The sequence below is a fragment of the Leptinotarsa decemlineata genome, unplaced genomic scaffold, assembly GCF_025532065.1.
Source record: "Leptinotarsa decemlineata unplaced genomic scaffold, Ldec_3_MD MMD2_P_RNA_scaffold_12, whole genome shotgun sequence".
Taxonomy (NCBI): Eukaryota; Metazoa; Arthropoda; class Insecta; order Coleoptera; family Chrysomelidae; genus Leptinotarsa; species Leptinotarsa decemlineata.
This window is the reverse complement of record NW_027412526.1, coordinates 2,549,783-2,566,248: the sequence shown is the minus strand read 5'-3', so window position 1 is coordinate 2,566,248 and position 16,466 is coordinate 2,549,783. Positions and strand designations below refer to the sequence as shown.

Genomic DNA, 16,466 nt, shown 5'->3' with positions numbered 1-16,466 from the left:
TACGCTCTAGAAACCACGAACTTTCACGACAGACGTATATACTCTTTACAAACAGATTTTGTGTCCTAGCCAAATACGCCTATGGAAGCGAAGACCAAACACACTGAGATATAGAACTTTGTCAGAAAATTTCGGCATCTACTCAAACCTAGATAACACACATCACTTTCTAGAACACGAGTGAAACAGTTACATCGTAAAAGGACTACCTTTAAATTTTTGAATATAGAAAAATTTTGTCTGGAAAAGTTGTTTATATCGACACCATTTACTTTTATAAATTCAAAAAACTCTCTTTAGAAACTTTTACTCTATGAAAAAAGTTCTGCTGATCAAATAGGGGTAACAAAAAATTTGTAATTGGTGCAGTAAACTATCCATAAGTTTTCAAATTGTATAGAAAAGTCGTTTGGATCGATATTATTCATCAGAGTATGAATTCATATAGTCTCTTAGCTCACAAACTACTTTTATTCACTTGTTGCCACCTCTCAAAACATCAATTTTAAAATCGCAGAAATAATAGTTTGTTCGTACACATCTGAAATAATTGTGTTTTAACTTAGATCAACGTGAAGAATTCAATTCAAATAAATCTTGTGATCTAATCGGAAAGAAAATCGGGATGGCTTCAAAAGCTAGGTTTTATCAAAACTAGAAGGAAATGAATTCATATTCGATTAAATGTCAATTTAAACATTTTTGTCAAATAGAATTTTTGTGCATTTGAAAATTTGAGGGTTGAACTATCCTTGCATCTATTGATGATTTTTGGTTCTCTCTATATGATTTGTCGGGCTGTTTCGGCAACGCTTTGGTTCAATTTGAATTTGTAGAAAAAAAATCAACACCATCAATGCATAGAGTGAAAAATTCTCAGTATATACCACAACACAGTAGACTAAATATCCATTGAGATATGAAGCTACAAAAACAAATGACACCAAAACGGACAAAACTTTGAAACAACCTAATAGTATTATAAGTTAACGGCAATAAAATAGTTTTTTATAAGGACAATATATTTTCAGTTTCCCTACGTCATTAAGTACAATCAATGTTACAAAATTACAATAAAATCAATTCAGGCAAAAATATTTGGAATGTTTCGGTGGCGATTTTTCCTGTTGCTCAAGCAGCTGGATTGAGTTCTATGAAAACATCTTCAATAGGAATCGTAATTTCTGACATAATATTTTTTGGAAACGTAGTTATTTCCGTAGACATTGTCTCTGCCCATCTAATGGGGATCATTTCGTCCTGAAACACAAAACAGATACTTTGATGATTATTTTCTACAATATGATCAGACTAACGTTTGGAAAATTTTAATGAGAAACAATTATTTAAATGCTAAAGGGGAATATTATGAGACAAATATTTTGATCCTACAGAATTTTTGTATCATTTTTGACTGTTAGTTTTCCTAAATGTCTTTTTCAGTGACTCATTTCTATTTCTTAGAATAATCTCAAACTGGAATTTCCATAAGACGATTGATTTGTTCATTTCCATATGACTGAAAATGAAAATACTTACTTTGAAGAATATTTTCTCTTTGTGTGATCTTTTTTTCGTTTCAATCTTGAGGAATATTGTTTCTGAATACCGATAAGGAACATTCATTGGCTGTATATAACAGGTTGTGGTGTATCTGAAAATTAAGTCATGCTAAGTCAACCATATTAAAAAAATCGTGCGACAGAGAATCTGCCACGAGAGTTGGAAAAAGCTATAAAAATGATCTGGAAAGTACGATTATATATTGCATTTTTATCAGAAACTAACTTGAACAAATAAAAATTGGTGCAGAAGCAGATGAAAAGGTAATATCTATAAATGATTTGAATAAAAAACTATTTATTTCGGCAACCGCCCGGTTGAATATAAAAATCTTGGTAGGTATTGTTTTGATTAAAGCAGTTGGAAATTTTGTTCCACAAAGAAATGTGTCTCATTGATTTGTTATTCTCCACGGTTGCCGAAAAAATAGTATACTCAAAACGTCTGAAAACAGTTTTATTGCACTTGCAGACTTTATCTACTCGTCCAATTTTCAGGACTTGTTACGTGAATTACTATCAAGTATAATTATTATCTACAATTTTCTACCTCTTTGGTGCTGATCCTGAGAAATCTGTGCTGGAATCAGTAATGATAGATATTTTGGTTTTCTTCTTTTTAGACGATCGGCTGTGAAAACAAAGCAATAAATAAAATCTGCAATTAACAACCTGATAATCATAAACGTACATTAAAACTCTCTTATCAAGACAGAAGAAGAATAATCCACCGAAATCAATGTTTTTCTTTATTACCACCGGAACTTTTCGACGTGAACTGAATTGAATCAAGCCAACCATGTTGATGTTTTGGTTCGTCACAGCAAACCATTGATAAAAATCAAGATTCGTTTAGGTACTTTGTTTGCTTTTGCCGGGGGCCGTCGAATTGTGTCGATATTTTCTAGTGAAAACAAGTGATTTTTTGTTGGCATTTAATATAAATACGAATGATGATCTTTTTGTGCTTTGTTATTTCAATAGAATCGCAAATTTATACGGGGTGGAAATTAACATTAATCTTTTACGTTACGTTTCGTTCTTTTATCAATATTATAAACTACGTGTGTTTGATGTGAGTAACAAGTGACTTCTTTTCATGAAATTGGATCTGAGATTTTGATTCCAGTGGCGAAGAAAAGAGGAACTTAATGAATGCTTATGATGAAAACCAAAGAACGCCACTGTTTACGATAAGTTTAAGTACAAGCAGTGTCGTGGTTGAGTTATTTATCACTTTACAAATTAATGTCATTTGCCCTTGCAGGGTTTGAGAAATAATTGAATCAAAAGAAAATAATGTGTATTCCTATTTTAATACATATTCAATTTTTACTTCGATTCGAAAATTTTTAATGATAAAAATTATAAAAAAAAAATTTTATAGAGAAGCCTTGTCATAAAAACTCCTCATCGTTTTCTAAACAAGAAGGACTGAAATTTTTGGTTGTGAAAAATTGATTTCCAATAATCAGTGAGTAACCTATGCATGTAAATAGAACAATTATTCTCTTTGCCTTCTTTACCTGCTTTCAGGTTCCTCTACCAATTTTTCTTCTACTTGATCTTCTTTCTCATTCGATACACTTTGATGATGAGGTCTGGCTTGGCCTAGAAGAAAAAAAAACGAATATTGACAAAACGATAAAATCGGAGAGTACAAAAAATCAAATTGAAAGGCATTTATTTTCAGGAGACATACATTTTTGGAAAAAAAGGTTTTGCCTTCTACTTCTTCATCTCCATACAAAAAAATGCATCGAAAAATCATTCGTAAACATTTCGTGAGCATTTTATAGAAAAAAGTTGTTTATTTTGTCGAGATCTACGCCGTAGGAGAACATATAGAACGATATAGAACATTGTAATTATCTCGAAAACAATCACCTACACAGTTGTTGAGGAAGTGTTCCTTTTTTACTTGGAAAAGATACGGGAGTTAGGTATTTTTATAAAAGGTACCAAAAATTCACTGTCAAAAAAGTTAGGCGATTTGTAATAAATAATGACACCGTACGCAGCGTCTTCTAGATGTCACATGAAAATTGATACGAAATTATGATTCCCCACGTCAAAAAAAACCCAGGTACTAAATTTTGTGCAAATAACTCAATTTTGGCGAAAGTTATTTTTAAAAAACGAAGAAAAAAATTCAATTTAAACACCCTATATCTCCGAAATGAAGCATTTTCGGACACACGTTCATACATACTATTTTCTTGAAATTGTCTCAGGAATACTGTACAGCAATTCATTGTGCGAGTTTGTACTTCGAACGAGTACGGTCCATACTATTTTGTAATTTTCTATAGCCTCGAACATAAACATACGAATATTTGAATAACTCATCCACGAAAAGTCACACCATTAAACGCTTTATTTTTGTTTGCGCTATTATTAAAACACACTAAAACAGAACACTGAACTATTTTGATTTCGAAAATCGAACGTTAAATACCTTTTCAGAAGGTGTGAACCCCGCGAATCTTAAATCACACTTCGATTTATCTTACCATACTTTAGTCGTCACCCGGCGATTTGAGTGCCTATTCCCTTGGTTTCTACTTCTATGGGCGAAACATTATTTTGGGGATTAAAGTGTCTCAGTGATACCTAACACAAGTAATTCATAACCGATGCCTACCAGAATTTCAATTCATTTGGGTAAATATTTATAAAATACATACCTACTTCGATTTGGTGTTTTGTAATTTCATCAATGAAGGTTGTTGAAAAATTGATTAAAATGTCTGATAAAGGATATTATGTGTTAGCTAATGGTGCCCAAATCAAAACAGTCCCAACAAATTGCGCTTGCTTTTAAACTGAAAATCCTGATAAAAATATAGCAAAAACTTACCATTTTCATGACTAGTATTATTTCCAAAATCCTTCTCTTGCACTAATTCACCGCACAGTCTTTCATTTTGCAGAAAATCGTACGTTTTCGCTTTAACAATATCGAGTTTACTGGGCATTGATACCATTTTAATAAATATCTCAACTTTGTACCCTCACAAGTAACAACCAAACAATTAAATTCAAATTCCGTTTGTCGTAATAGAATGTAACTGACAAATTTTTAAGAGGTGACGTAATATTTATGAATCGAACAGGTAGTCACTCTTATTGAAACCCACTGTTACCACCTACTTTTATTATTTGTGATTCACTGATAAAAGTGACGTGAGGTTCGTTATCGGATTAGTAAAAGCATACGAGGTTATAACCCAGTCGAATTATGTAATTCTTTGAAATACTCGTATGTATACACTTTAAATAAATTAATATAAAAAAGTCAGATGATGATCAAAATAGACTCTCAAATTGTGACTTTCAGACGAAAAGTCACAATTTCGCATCAATATACTAATAAATCAATCTGTTTTTGCAAAATGGGGCAGTCATTTGAACTGTTTAACGTACAGTAAAGATGGATAGCAGGCAAAATGGATCCTTGGAGTATGTCGAATTTTCTTCTGTTGAAAGTCTTTATGAGAAAATGTAGGAAACATAGGGAATGAGGGAGATCGTTGATGGAATTGATTATCAGAGAGTAATTGGTGAATATGCAAGTGAGCAAGAAATATAAATATTGAGCCAAACATTGCCAAATATTTCTTATCCATTATTGACTGGCCTATTTCCTCATTATCACGTAAATATGGATAATTCTTGTTTATCTGTGGCTGAGCTTCATGACTGTTGACATTGTCTCTATTTACATTTCCCGGGACAGACGAACCATTCGATTCCAAGAGGCGGTCTTGGTTTTTTGGTTTCGTACTGAATACAGATGACAATAACGAGTCATGGTAGTGATTATAGCGAAAGTGTTGACACGGCGGGGTCATCAAATGCAGTGGCGTAAACAGAAACTTTATCTGTTACCACTGCTGCACGAAAAGTGGGGCAATTTTGAAAGAGCGCGCTTCACTCATTATCCCTACCATGCAGGAAACGATATTCAAAATAATGTAGGAATGCCGTCGTTAGTTACTTGTCGTGTTTACAACTTTTGCCTGCAAATCAAATAATTGATGGGGCGATAAAATCAATATATTTAACTTTTTTTGAGGTGTGTGAATTCTATTTCTCCATCAGTTATACACTTTGCGGTTGAAGAATCGTGCGTCGGGAAACGTATTGCTGTTCTGGTGTTTTGGAGCAGTCTCTGTGTTATATAACTGAGCTCTTGAAAGTGAAAATCAATGTTATGACTTACAACAGTTCTACTACTGATGAAGTTTTTGTTGACATTTCTGAGAAAACTTTTGAAGGGTTAGGTTTTTGAAAAACTTTCAGCTCATGTCAAAACTATTTTCTGGGTATGTAGTCTGCAGGTTTTTATACCTGAGTTATATGCTGATTCTTCATGATTTTGTATCTGTAGAGGAGGGAGGGTGAGTGTAGATCCACAGCACGTAGGCCATATGTGACCCATATTGTACATCCTCCCGAGGAGTTGTCCTCCTAGGTCATCGTCCATCCTGGTCTTATCCATCCTGGTCATAGGTCTTATTATTGTAGTATAGATCCAGATGACCAGCGTTCGATCTAGCTATTTCGCTGCTTCGGGCAAAACAAATTTTGCCGCCTTTATAAATGAATGTAGACCTTCATTTGATTATTTTTGTTTTATAGTTACGCTCCCGACAGTATAAAACTGTTCTAACGAAATCAAGAAGGAAATCGTTATTAATACCGAGTTTGAAATGGAACCACTCTTCTCTTTATTCTGGGAAAGATATACTAACATGAACAACGTATCACTTTACATTCTTTGAAATGAGTGAAACATGAGGCTGTCTCCAATGAAAGAAAGCGTTCATTTCATCCATTTACTTTCCCAATATCGGGAAAGTGAAAACATGTCAATTAACAATAACAATAAAATAAGTTCTTTTGTCATCGCAGATTTCAGGACTCTTTCATCAGTTTCCTTCATCAATTCTGGAGCTAGAGGTTTCAGTTACAGTAGGAAAGAAATGGTAGTAACGAAGTTGAAAATAAATGTTGTCATGAGACAAATTTTCGAGGAATACAGTCATTTCTGTCTGTATTATTCACATCATTTTTGAAGACATCAACGATTCAAGAATAGAAAGAATATCTGCAGAGGCTGCGCTTTTTCGTACACAATCATTATTGGATTGATACGTCGCAAATCTAATGAAACTAAACGTACAGCTCCAGCCACAGTGGCAATTCCCTTCCACAGTCGATAGCAACTAACACAGAAAAAATTTTAACAAATAACACTCAACCACAAACCATATTCTTTAGCACTAACAGCTGATAGTCTAACCGAAATTTTCAACTGACTCAAAAACCTGATTACAAACCAAATACATTTTTATTTTCGGAAAGGCTACAATCAGATTGGGCAAGCCATTTATTTCAGCAATGCAATTTATACGCATCAGATATTTTAGATAGTGGTTTGGAAAACATTTACTGACAATCTTAAGAAGGATTTCTATGATTTATATCATCAAATTTTGTCACAAAATGATTGTTTCGGCCATGAATGGAGTGTATTCTTGATTAATGATTGATTTATTGATATGAAATACATTGAACTTACCTATATTATTATATGTTAAGGTTGAGTTGAAAATACAAGACTAGTTTGTTTGAAAATAATTGACATTTTTACTAAATTATACCTATCCAACAAAAAAGCAACCCAAACAAAGTGTTCAGTTACGTTTTAATTCCTGTGGTGGGTACATATACAGTATTTCAAAGTAAATTTTTTAAAATGTCCGACACGGCTTAAGAAACTGCTAATTTGTGTCCCTCCACTAGAAAAATCTTATACCCAGCCGCATATTGTTAAAGAAAAAAATTCGAATTTTGGTTATACCTTAGTACGACTCTGTACAAGCAACCTTGTCTGGGAGGTCACGTGCACTATGCATGGTAATGTTTCGGAGCACTCTGTTGCTTGGCTAGACTGAATATAATTCAGACTTCCATTGTTTGATATGATTCGAAATTCAGGAAAGAAAAAAATTGAATTGAAATGAATAGCTGAAACATCAATTATATTAAGCAATAAAAAAAAAGTGATAACCGGGTCATCGGGTTATCAATGATGAATTTATTCCATTTGGCTTTTACACACTGTATAAAATATATTCTTCTCACGTGTCAGCTCCAAGCCGACTAACAATTTGAACGATAATTTGATCAAGTGCAGGAAAAAATTAGGAATAGTTTTCGTTGGAGTTTTTCTCATTATGTCATCGCCGATTTCAGGTCACGACTTGCAAAGATTGTTTGTCTTCCAACTCTCATTATTGATTGCTAGCTCGAAATCAATTCATTCTGAAATAGGGGCATTTTGTCCGTTCCAAAAAAATGTACGATGACCGAAATGGACATAGAAATATCAACATGTATTGTTTGAAGGTGGTTGACTATTTTTCGTGGCGCATTTCATCAGTTCGGACTTCCATTGTCTTCGGGTGATAACTGGACTTATTCCTCCGAGATCTGACAATTCATATGTCATTCGAGTGCTTTCACTTATCCCCTCTTCCCTCTCTCCGCTTCATCGGTTTTAGCGGAAGCTGACCGTTTGGCGGGAGTTGGTCGTGTTCCGCTTGATTAGAGGTTTCCATATGTTGCGTATCTCTACGCTAGCTTGGCTAAATGGGTTGTTGGGGCTTCTTTGCATTTTCTTCTAAACCAGAGTTTATCCTTGAGGATGATTTCAGCTTGAGCCCACTTGATGTTATGTTGATGAGTCCAAACATGTTCTGCTATTCCGGATTTGCTGCTTTCTCCTCGCTGTGTGTGTTTCTTGTGCTCAGCAATGCAAACATTCAATGGCCTCTTAGTTTCACCGATGTATGATTCTCCGCACTCGCAGGGTATCCGGTAAATGCAATTCTTGGAATCGCAATCCGCGTTCGGGGGCCTGGTTTTTGTGAAGCTACTACGGATAGTGTTCCCAGATCTGAAACATGTCTTGATGTTATTCTTGGACCCAATCCTTCTTATCCTTTCCGATAATCCTCTGATGGGAAGTACAAGTACTGGCTGTGGCGGCTTCTCTTCCTTGCTATCACTTTGGAGTAACCATTTCATTGAAGGTCATTTTTGATGTTGCCTAGTTCCTTTTTGAGACCTACCTTTGTATTACAGAGCCCGAAAGAGAGGACTAAGAAAGGAATCATCGGGAGTCTACTAAACCATGCTTCCGGACTCTGTAATACATTTTTGATTTTATAACTTTGTGACATTATTTATTTTAGTATCGTTTTATTTCTTTTCAATATTGTACATTGACGTTTTCCTCTTTTTCATTTGTACTTCTGCTCCTGTGGTTATACAGATCAATCTGAGTGAATAAAGAGATTATTATTATTATTAGGGGCGTCTACTGCATGCTTCATCCTCGGTGCTCATTTCAACTCGTTTAAACTCAGGAAACGGTTGATTTTTCTGGTGAAAAGTCCGAATTATCTTCATCAAGCCAAGCCTTGGCTTCAACAGTATTTTTTTCGCCAAAAAGCAATCATCAACATATGAAATTCATTTTCATCCATTTTCTTCAAACTAACAAAAGTTGCTGCACTCGAAATGTTCTATTCCACAAACTAGTAGTCCGACAGCTGTATATTTGTAGAAGTGTCTTTTGAAGGTTAGGGTTAGGGTTAGGTTAGGTTAGGTTGGGTATATGCTCTGGTGTTTCATCATTTTCAAGACAGAGGTGACACACACTGTCTCCCCACAGTCCAAGTCTCTGCATATGATGACGGTGACCTGTAAGAAGGCCTGTTAGACATCGTAGATCATGCCTACTGTAGTCCAACTGTAAGCCAGAGCTTCGCTTTGGCCGAATGCTGTAAAGCATTCGACCACCAGGCAATTGCACCATAAGTGATCATTGGTCTAACAATCATCACATAAATCCAGTGAATTTGTTTGGGACCTAAACCCCAAGTTTTACCACAAATCCTTCGACATGTCCATAGAGACAGTATGGCTTTGTGTAAAACTTTTTCCAAGTGAGCGTTCCATGTGAGTCTTTTATCAAGGACAATGTCAAGATATTTCACCATCGTTCCAAATGGAATGACCTCACCATTGAGGGAAAGTGGCGTTAGATCGTACAATTTTCTCCTCTTGCCGAAGGGGATTAACACAGGTTTGCTAGGTTTGACAGACATCTGTTCCCTCAGGCACCAACTGTAAACAACGTCCAACGTGCTTTGTAGGATATTACAAGCTACTCTTCCCGACGTGGACCTTGCCTCGATGACAAGGGCATCTGCATAGGCTTGCAGATCAACTTTTCTTCTGTCGAGGGCATCGAGCAGACTATCCACCAGGAGCGACCACAGAAGGGGAGATAGTACCCCACATTGAGGACAGCCCCTGGTGACCCTGAACCTAAAGGCCTTGCCTTGAAGAGTCATTGTTGCAGTTCTGTTTACTAGCTGTTTACTAGATCCAGCCAGTTATGGTCGATTCTATATAGTGATAGGGTTAGGGTTAGGGTTAGGGTTAACTGATAATCATATGGATTTGATCCTAGTACTTATCAGTCCACCTAATAAGTTTTGACATTTAATGAAAATAATTAACATATTTAATTACTCATTAAATTCAGTTTCGTTATAACTTACTCTTATTTGAAAAACATTGGAGAATAGTTCGATGTTCCAGTCCAACTGATGAAGTAACCATGTAGTGAAACGCTGTAGAGCAAAATTTATTGTGAAAATTATATAATAATTATCTTGAATATTGTTATGGATTTTCATCAAGTAATGATTCAAATTATGCATTGTTTAACTGCTTTGATTGAACTATTTATTTATGAATTTCATAAATAATTTGGGCAGGCACTATTTGAGGTTTCCGCAGAATACCGAAAAGATGTTTTGATTAATTTAGTCTGTTGCATTATTCATATCAGTAATTATGAATACCTTTCGGTGTAATTATCTAAATTGAAGCTTTGATATGCGGATTTAGTAGCCAGGATTCAGACAAACAAGCCAATAATGTCTATATAATCGCCCGTTTTGCGCCATTACTGTGATTGCAAATTTCCACAATCAGGATGTGTGTCACCATAAATACAAGTAATATACTAATAACTGAGTTGTATCGAAAACTTTGTTACTGAGAGACTTATTTATGTCATGTAGTTTCCATAGACAGTAGAGCCATCGTAAGTGAGTCAAAGCTATTTATTGGTTTTGTTGACCGAGGCATGCAAGATTTATGCCTAACGTTTCATCTACGACTGCGGTAGACATTGTCAAAGACGATAAGACAACAGTCGGGGATGTACCGGATCCCTCGTAGCTGTGGATAGGTGAACGTTGAAACCACGAAGGCATTCGTACGTACTCGGCTGTCTAAACACAAAAGCGATTATCGTCTGAGCATACGGACAATTTAGCGGCAGCAGAACATGCTCTTAAGGAAAGTATCCACAGTATTGTGTTTGGCAGAGCTCGGAGATACTACCCAAGGCTATCTAGGAAAGCTATATTGATTTAAAGACACAGAAACAATTTCAAACGAACATACGAGGTAGTTAACATAAATAAAGTCTGACTATCTGCACTGAACTATGATTGAGGTCATTCAATTTGAGTAGGTAGAAAAGAATCCACGTATACAATCAATATAATAGAAGCACGGACATAGTATTCACTACGAGGACAAAACGAGCACCTTCTCCATTTCGCATTTGACAATGTCTTCCGCAGTCTTCTGATTTTTTATTTTTTGAACTTTTATGAACAGTGGAGCACTTCTTTGTCTGATATAAATTGCTTGGTTGTGATTGTGGGGGATTTCAATATACCTACATTTCTCAGCAAACACCACCTACAGCAAACGATTGAGGGAAATTACCTCTGATATGGGCTTCATGCAAGTTATTGATGATATTACTCATTCCACCAATGGTGGAAGTATTATAGATCTGGTGATTACTAACAGGAATATTTCAGCTCATATACACAAAACTCCAAAAATAAGTGATCATTATTTAATTACACTTAATTTAAACAATGATAAAGACCAAACACCATACGAATATTGTATATACACTAGAGGTAAAATTAATTATGATGATATAAATAATGAGCTGGCGAAGGTGAATTGGGTATACCATTATGATAATGTAGATGAGAAATGCCAGTATTTGACAGGGATTATGAAAGAATGTTTGGATGAAGCAGCTCCAAAACAGGAAAAAATAATTAAACGGAATATAAAGAATGGAGGAATGATACAGTTAGAAATGCAGTAGTATACAGGGATGATAAATACGAACTATATAAGAAATCAAAACAGATTGAAGACAAAGAAAACTACTAACAGGCAAGAAATAATGTGGTGAAAGTTATTAGAGAACAAAAATCAAAATTTTATAAGGACAAAATAGATAATTGTAGTGGTGACCCCAAAAAAATGTGGAAAACACTGAATCCTTTGCTGTCATCAAAAGAAAGAACAAAATTCACCAAGTTAGAGATTGACAATGAGGAGGAAGTAGATATTAATGTGATTCCTGATAAACTCAATACATATTTTGTAGAAAGTATCAATAAATTAGTAGAAGAAATACATATTGAGACACAAGATGAAATAAGGATACAAAACACTGCAAAAGAACATTTGAGTGATTTCAAATTGATTAGTTTTGAGGAGCTACATGATATATTGTTGACAATGAAAAATAAAGGTAGCGATGATGATCTAACAACGGAAATCCTAAAAAAAGTATATCATAATATAAAAGGCCCGTTATTAAACCTTGTCAACTATTCCCTACACACCGGTACATTTCCATCTATGCTGAAAGTATCAAGAATAATTCCAGTTCCAAAAGTAAAGAATACAAGTAAAGCCAGTGATATGCGACCAATAAATATTTTGTTGGCAATAGAAAAATTAATTGAGAAAGTTGTCTATGTACAAATGTTAAATTTTTCAAATAGTAATATAATAATATCAATATTAATATAATAATAGTAATATAGTAATATTCTAACTGAAAATCAGGTTTTAGAACTGGGCATAATTGCGAAACAGCGGTCCAAAGTGTTTTATTTGACTGGAAAATGTGGACAGATCAAAATATGAATGTAGGAGCAGTTTACTTAGGTTTGAAAAGAGCCTTTGAGACAGTAAATAGGAAAAAACTCCTGCTTAAATTGAGAAATTATGGAATATCCGGTACAGTCTATAAATGGTTTGAAGATTACCTAAATAGTAGAAGACAAGTAACAAAACTCAATAATGTAACGTCCTGTGAAATTGTCAATAACAACGGAGTACCTCAGGGCAGTACACTAGGACCACTCTTATTCCTAATATATATAAATGATATTGTTAATGAGGTAGACAAGTGTAAAATTCATCTCTTTGCTGTTGACACACTTGTATATTACTGTGCACATGATGTGGAACATTTGATAGATACAATGAATAGTGAACAAGTGTAGTTATAATGTATCGAAATTAAATGGTAATAAATCAGAATTCATGTTATTTACTAATAAAACGGGATATCATGAACTTGAAAGCAGACATTTAAATATCCATATTGATAATATAGAAATAGAAACCGTTAGTGCGACGAAATATCTTGGAGTCTTAATTGATAGAGGCTTAACATTCAAAGAACACGTACAAGAGGTAATAAAAACTATCTCAAGAAATTTTAGCTTTCTAGGAAGGATTTCGCCAACACTTATAAAATCTACAAAAATTATAATATATAACACACTTATATTACCACATTTTACATTTTGTGCATCGATAATATATACTGCCAATAAAAATGAAATGGATAGATTACAAAAACAGCAAAACCGAGCCATGAGGATCATATTAAGAAAACCAAGAGAGACACCAATCAAAGCAATGCTGAAGGAATTGCAATGGATGACTGTGATAGATCTCATATATTACTATACAATGATAATGATGAATAAAATCAATAAAGTGTACTGATAAATCCATTTACCATGCAGGAATGTTAGCTTTTAATAGTTTGAACAAAAATATTAAAGAATGTAGCACTCTTGCATTATTCAAAAGAAAGTTGAAGAGTCATCTATTGGGTGAATGAACTAGCCTTTATATAATATAAATTTTGACTGTATAAACTTTTTTTTGTATTCTATATTTGTATTTTGTTTGTGTTTTATATTGACTAACAACTGTGATATTTTAAGTAGATGTTGTATATTTATTGTAGTACTCATACTTTGAAATTTTATTCTTGAGTTTAGTTGACTAACACATTGTGGTGTCTTATTTGATTATAGATGTATTGTATTAGCAGTTTCATTGCTAAATAAATAAAGGATTCATATAGTCCTAGACTAAAGTTCGAGTATAAAAACCTACCGACTATGGCCAACTATAATTTTACACTAGAAGTTTCGATTCCAGCTAGGCCTTGTCCAAGAGTGAAACAGTTTATTCACTGCTCATTCCAATCTCAGGAAAGTGATTAAGAATAATCTTTCTTAGAACGTAGTTTCAAATGTATTATATATTCAGCGATTCAAATCCAACTCAACGATCTTACATCGCCTCAAGATTTTTCCTGTAGTGCTTGTGTTTTGTCCTAAAAACAGTAAACGCACCGTATAAGAGAACCTGTCAATCTTTCTCACGCTGTCAATTGGTGAACACTTCGGGCGTTGATGCTATTAAGAATTTCAAATGTATTAGACGTGAACTTTCCGAATGAAACCCCAAATTCTATGGTGGAGATCTCCAAAGTTAGCTCCATGAATAGGGCATACGGTTCAAAATGAAACAGCAAAGTGTGTTCAGACGCGGTCAAAGGGGTTTCAAAACGTTCTTTTTTGCGCTGAAAGACATCCGGGACCCTCACGAGGGAAACGATATGATTCGCTTTTTCATGAAAGCGATACAAAGGAAATACTTGAAAGAAGTGTACAGAATGATAAATAGAAGTTTTGAACTCAGTAGAGTGATTGAGATGTATGCTGGTTCGCTTTGAATATTCTTGACACCGGTGAACTGATAGCTTTGGAATGGCATAGTTGTTAAATAATTTTAATAATGAAGCGACAAAATTATATTGTAAGCTATATTATAGATGTTAGTAATATGGCTATATGAGTTCTAAGTGAGTCCTTATGAAAAAACACGTGCAAATTTAGATCTCAGGCCCAGTTTACACGGAAGGGACAAAGGTCCGCGCCTCGTCTCTGCCAGACGTCCATTCTGTGTGAATTGGGCCTTAGCCTTCCAAAGCACACTCCTCCACTTTTGCCGTCGTACAGTTGACCAATTAGAAGCTACAGCGGAAAATTCAAATTAGTAGATGAGCAATGTATGTTCTGGCCCACTTCAAGGTCGCGCGTCGTTGGTGAGTGTTTTAGAGAGAGACTTTAGTGAGTGGAAGAGAGCACAAAAAAATGGTTCTCTAAAGCTATGATATCCCTCAGATCCTACTTACTCTTAATTATGAATAGATCAATTTCAAAACTCGACACATAAAATATGTATGAATTTTGTCTAGATAAAAAAACTTTGAGTTCAGAGTGAACAAAATTACTGTATTCTTAACATAAATTGAGCGATTCAAAATGTCCACGGATTCTGTTTTCTCTTTGTTGTATAACAATGTGTTACGTAAAGATACTCTGTTATTTTTGAAACGAGTTGAATTATAAAATATATTTTCACAATGTTAACTTAAAAAATATGAATTTATCAAAGTGTCAAGTATATAAAACCAGCATTTTGAAAAATCTCGGTCATTGACTTTGGAAATTACTTTGGATTATTATAGGTGATAAACATATATTGAAAAAGAAACCATGAAATTATGGAACAACAAAATTTAATTGGCTCTCCGGGGCAACTCTATTGATTCCAGTGGCGCATTTGCTTTTCCAGCCGCAGGAAAACCCGGAAAAACCTGCAGCACTGCATCATCTGAAGATCTTGATCTGCAAATATCCTCCCTTTCCTTAAACAAAATGTAGGATGTTTCCAAAGGCTTCAATAAATTCAAGGCATCGCCAGAAAATTTATTGGAGCCTCTGTAGATACCCTATATTTTGTTTTATGAAAGGACATTTGCAGATCAAGATCTTCACATGATGTGGAGGATAAACTGAATTGAAGACGTGTACATCTAGGATATAAGTATATAGTCGCTTTGCTATCAGAAAACAGTCATCTATCTGATTGGTGACACATCACTAATAACCTCGATAATATCGAAGAAAGGTTTAAGATGTGTCTCTGTCTTCACTGTTTGAGAATTCTTTCATTTGGAGAACAAAGTGACTCAAACCAAAAACATTTAAGAATTACTCTACCGTAAAACTAAATTCCCCAGGAATATTATTCATTATATTTTTGATAGCAGAACATGAAGTGATTAGAAGAAATTGTACATTCTGAATATTTATTGCATAGTTGTGTTTTCCGGTGATATATGATAGAAGTCAAAATGTTATCTAAATCCATGCTGATGTGATTATGAGACAAATGTTTTCTCCAGAAACTTGGAAGAACACAATTGAAGATAAGGATGTTCTATATAAGCGACATTCCATTTCCTGTGATTCAGTGTTCATATGAAAATATTTGTTCCAAAACGGTTTTCTCTTTCAGTTTGTATCCGAATGAAACTTCTATCTATGATTTACATATCTTCATAAAAACTTTTTGGAGGTGGTTATTTTGTTATTTTCTTTCTTTGGAAGTCCCACAATTTTGCTCAATGAAATAAATCTTTCCTCAAACTATTTTTTTTTTCAATTTATATAGCTGTAGGTATTTTTTTTGTTTCTATAGTTCAATAAAGCAACTTCATTTTGGAATGAATATCAGTATTATCAACGACAAGAATTTACTAAAGTTCTA

The 16,466-nt window shown here is 34.3% G+C and overlaps 1 protein-coding gene across 2 annotated transcripts; it reads right to left on the bottom strand.

Annotated features, from left to right (window-relative positions):
* Nucleotides 1-1,057: 1,057 nt before the first annotated feature.
* LOC111501947 (uncharacterized) lies at nt 1,058-4,731 on the bottom strand. Of its 2 annotated transcripts, XM_023155882.2 has the most exons (5): nt 4,423-4,731; nt 3,089-3,173; nt 2,113-2,193; nt 1,540-1,654; nt 1,058-1,260 (listed from the first exon to the last, which is right to left on the bottom strand). In XM_023155882.2, exons 1-5 carry the CDS (start codon nt 4,547-4,549, stop codon nt 1,132-1,134), a joined length of 537 nt encoding a protein of 178 aa, XP_023011650.2. In that variant the 5' UTR covers nt 4,550-4,731; the 3' UTR covers nt 1,058-1,131. The 2 variants fall into 2 exon arrangements, with proteins under 2 accessions (XP_023011650.2, XP_023011649.2); XM_023155881.2 differs by lacking the exons at nt 3,089-3,173; nt 4,423-4,731 and adding an exon at nt 2,254-2,503.
* Nucleotides 4,732-16,466: the final 11,735 nt, after the last annotated feature.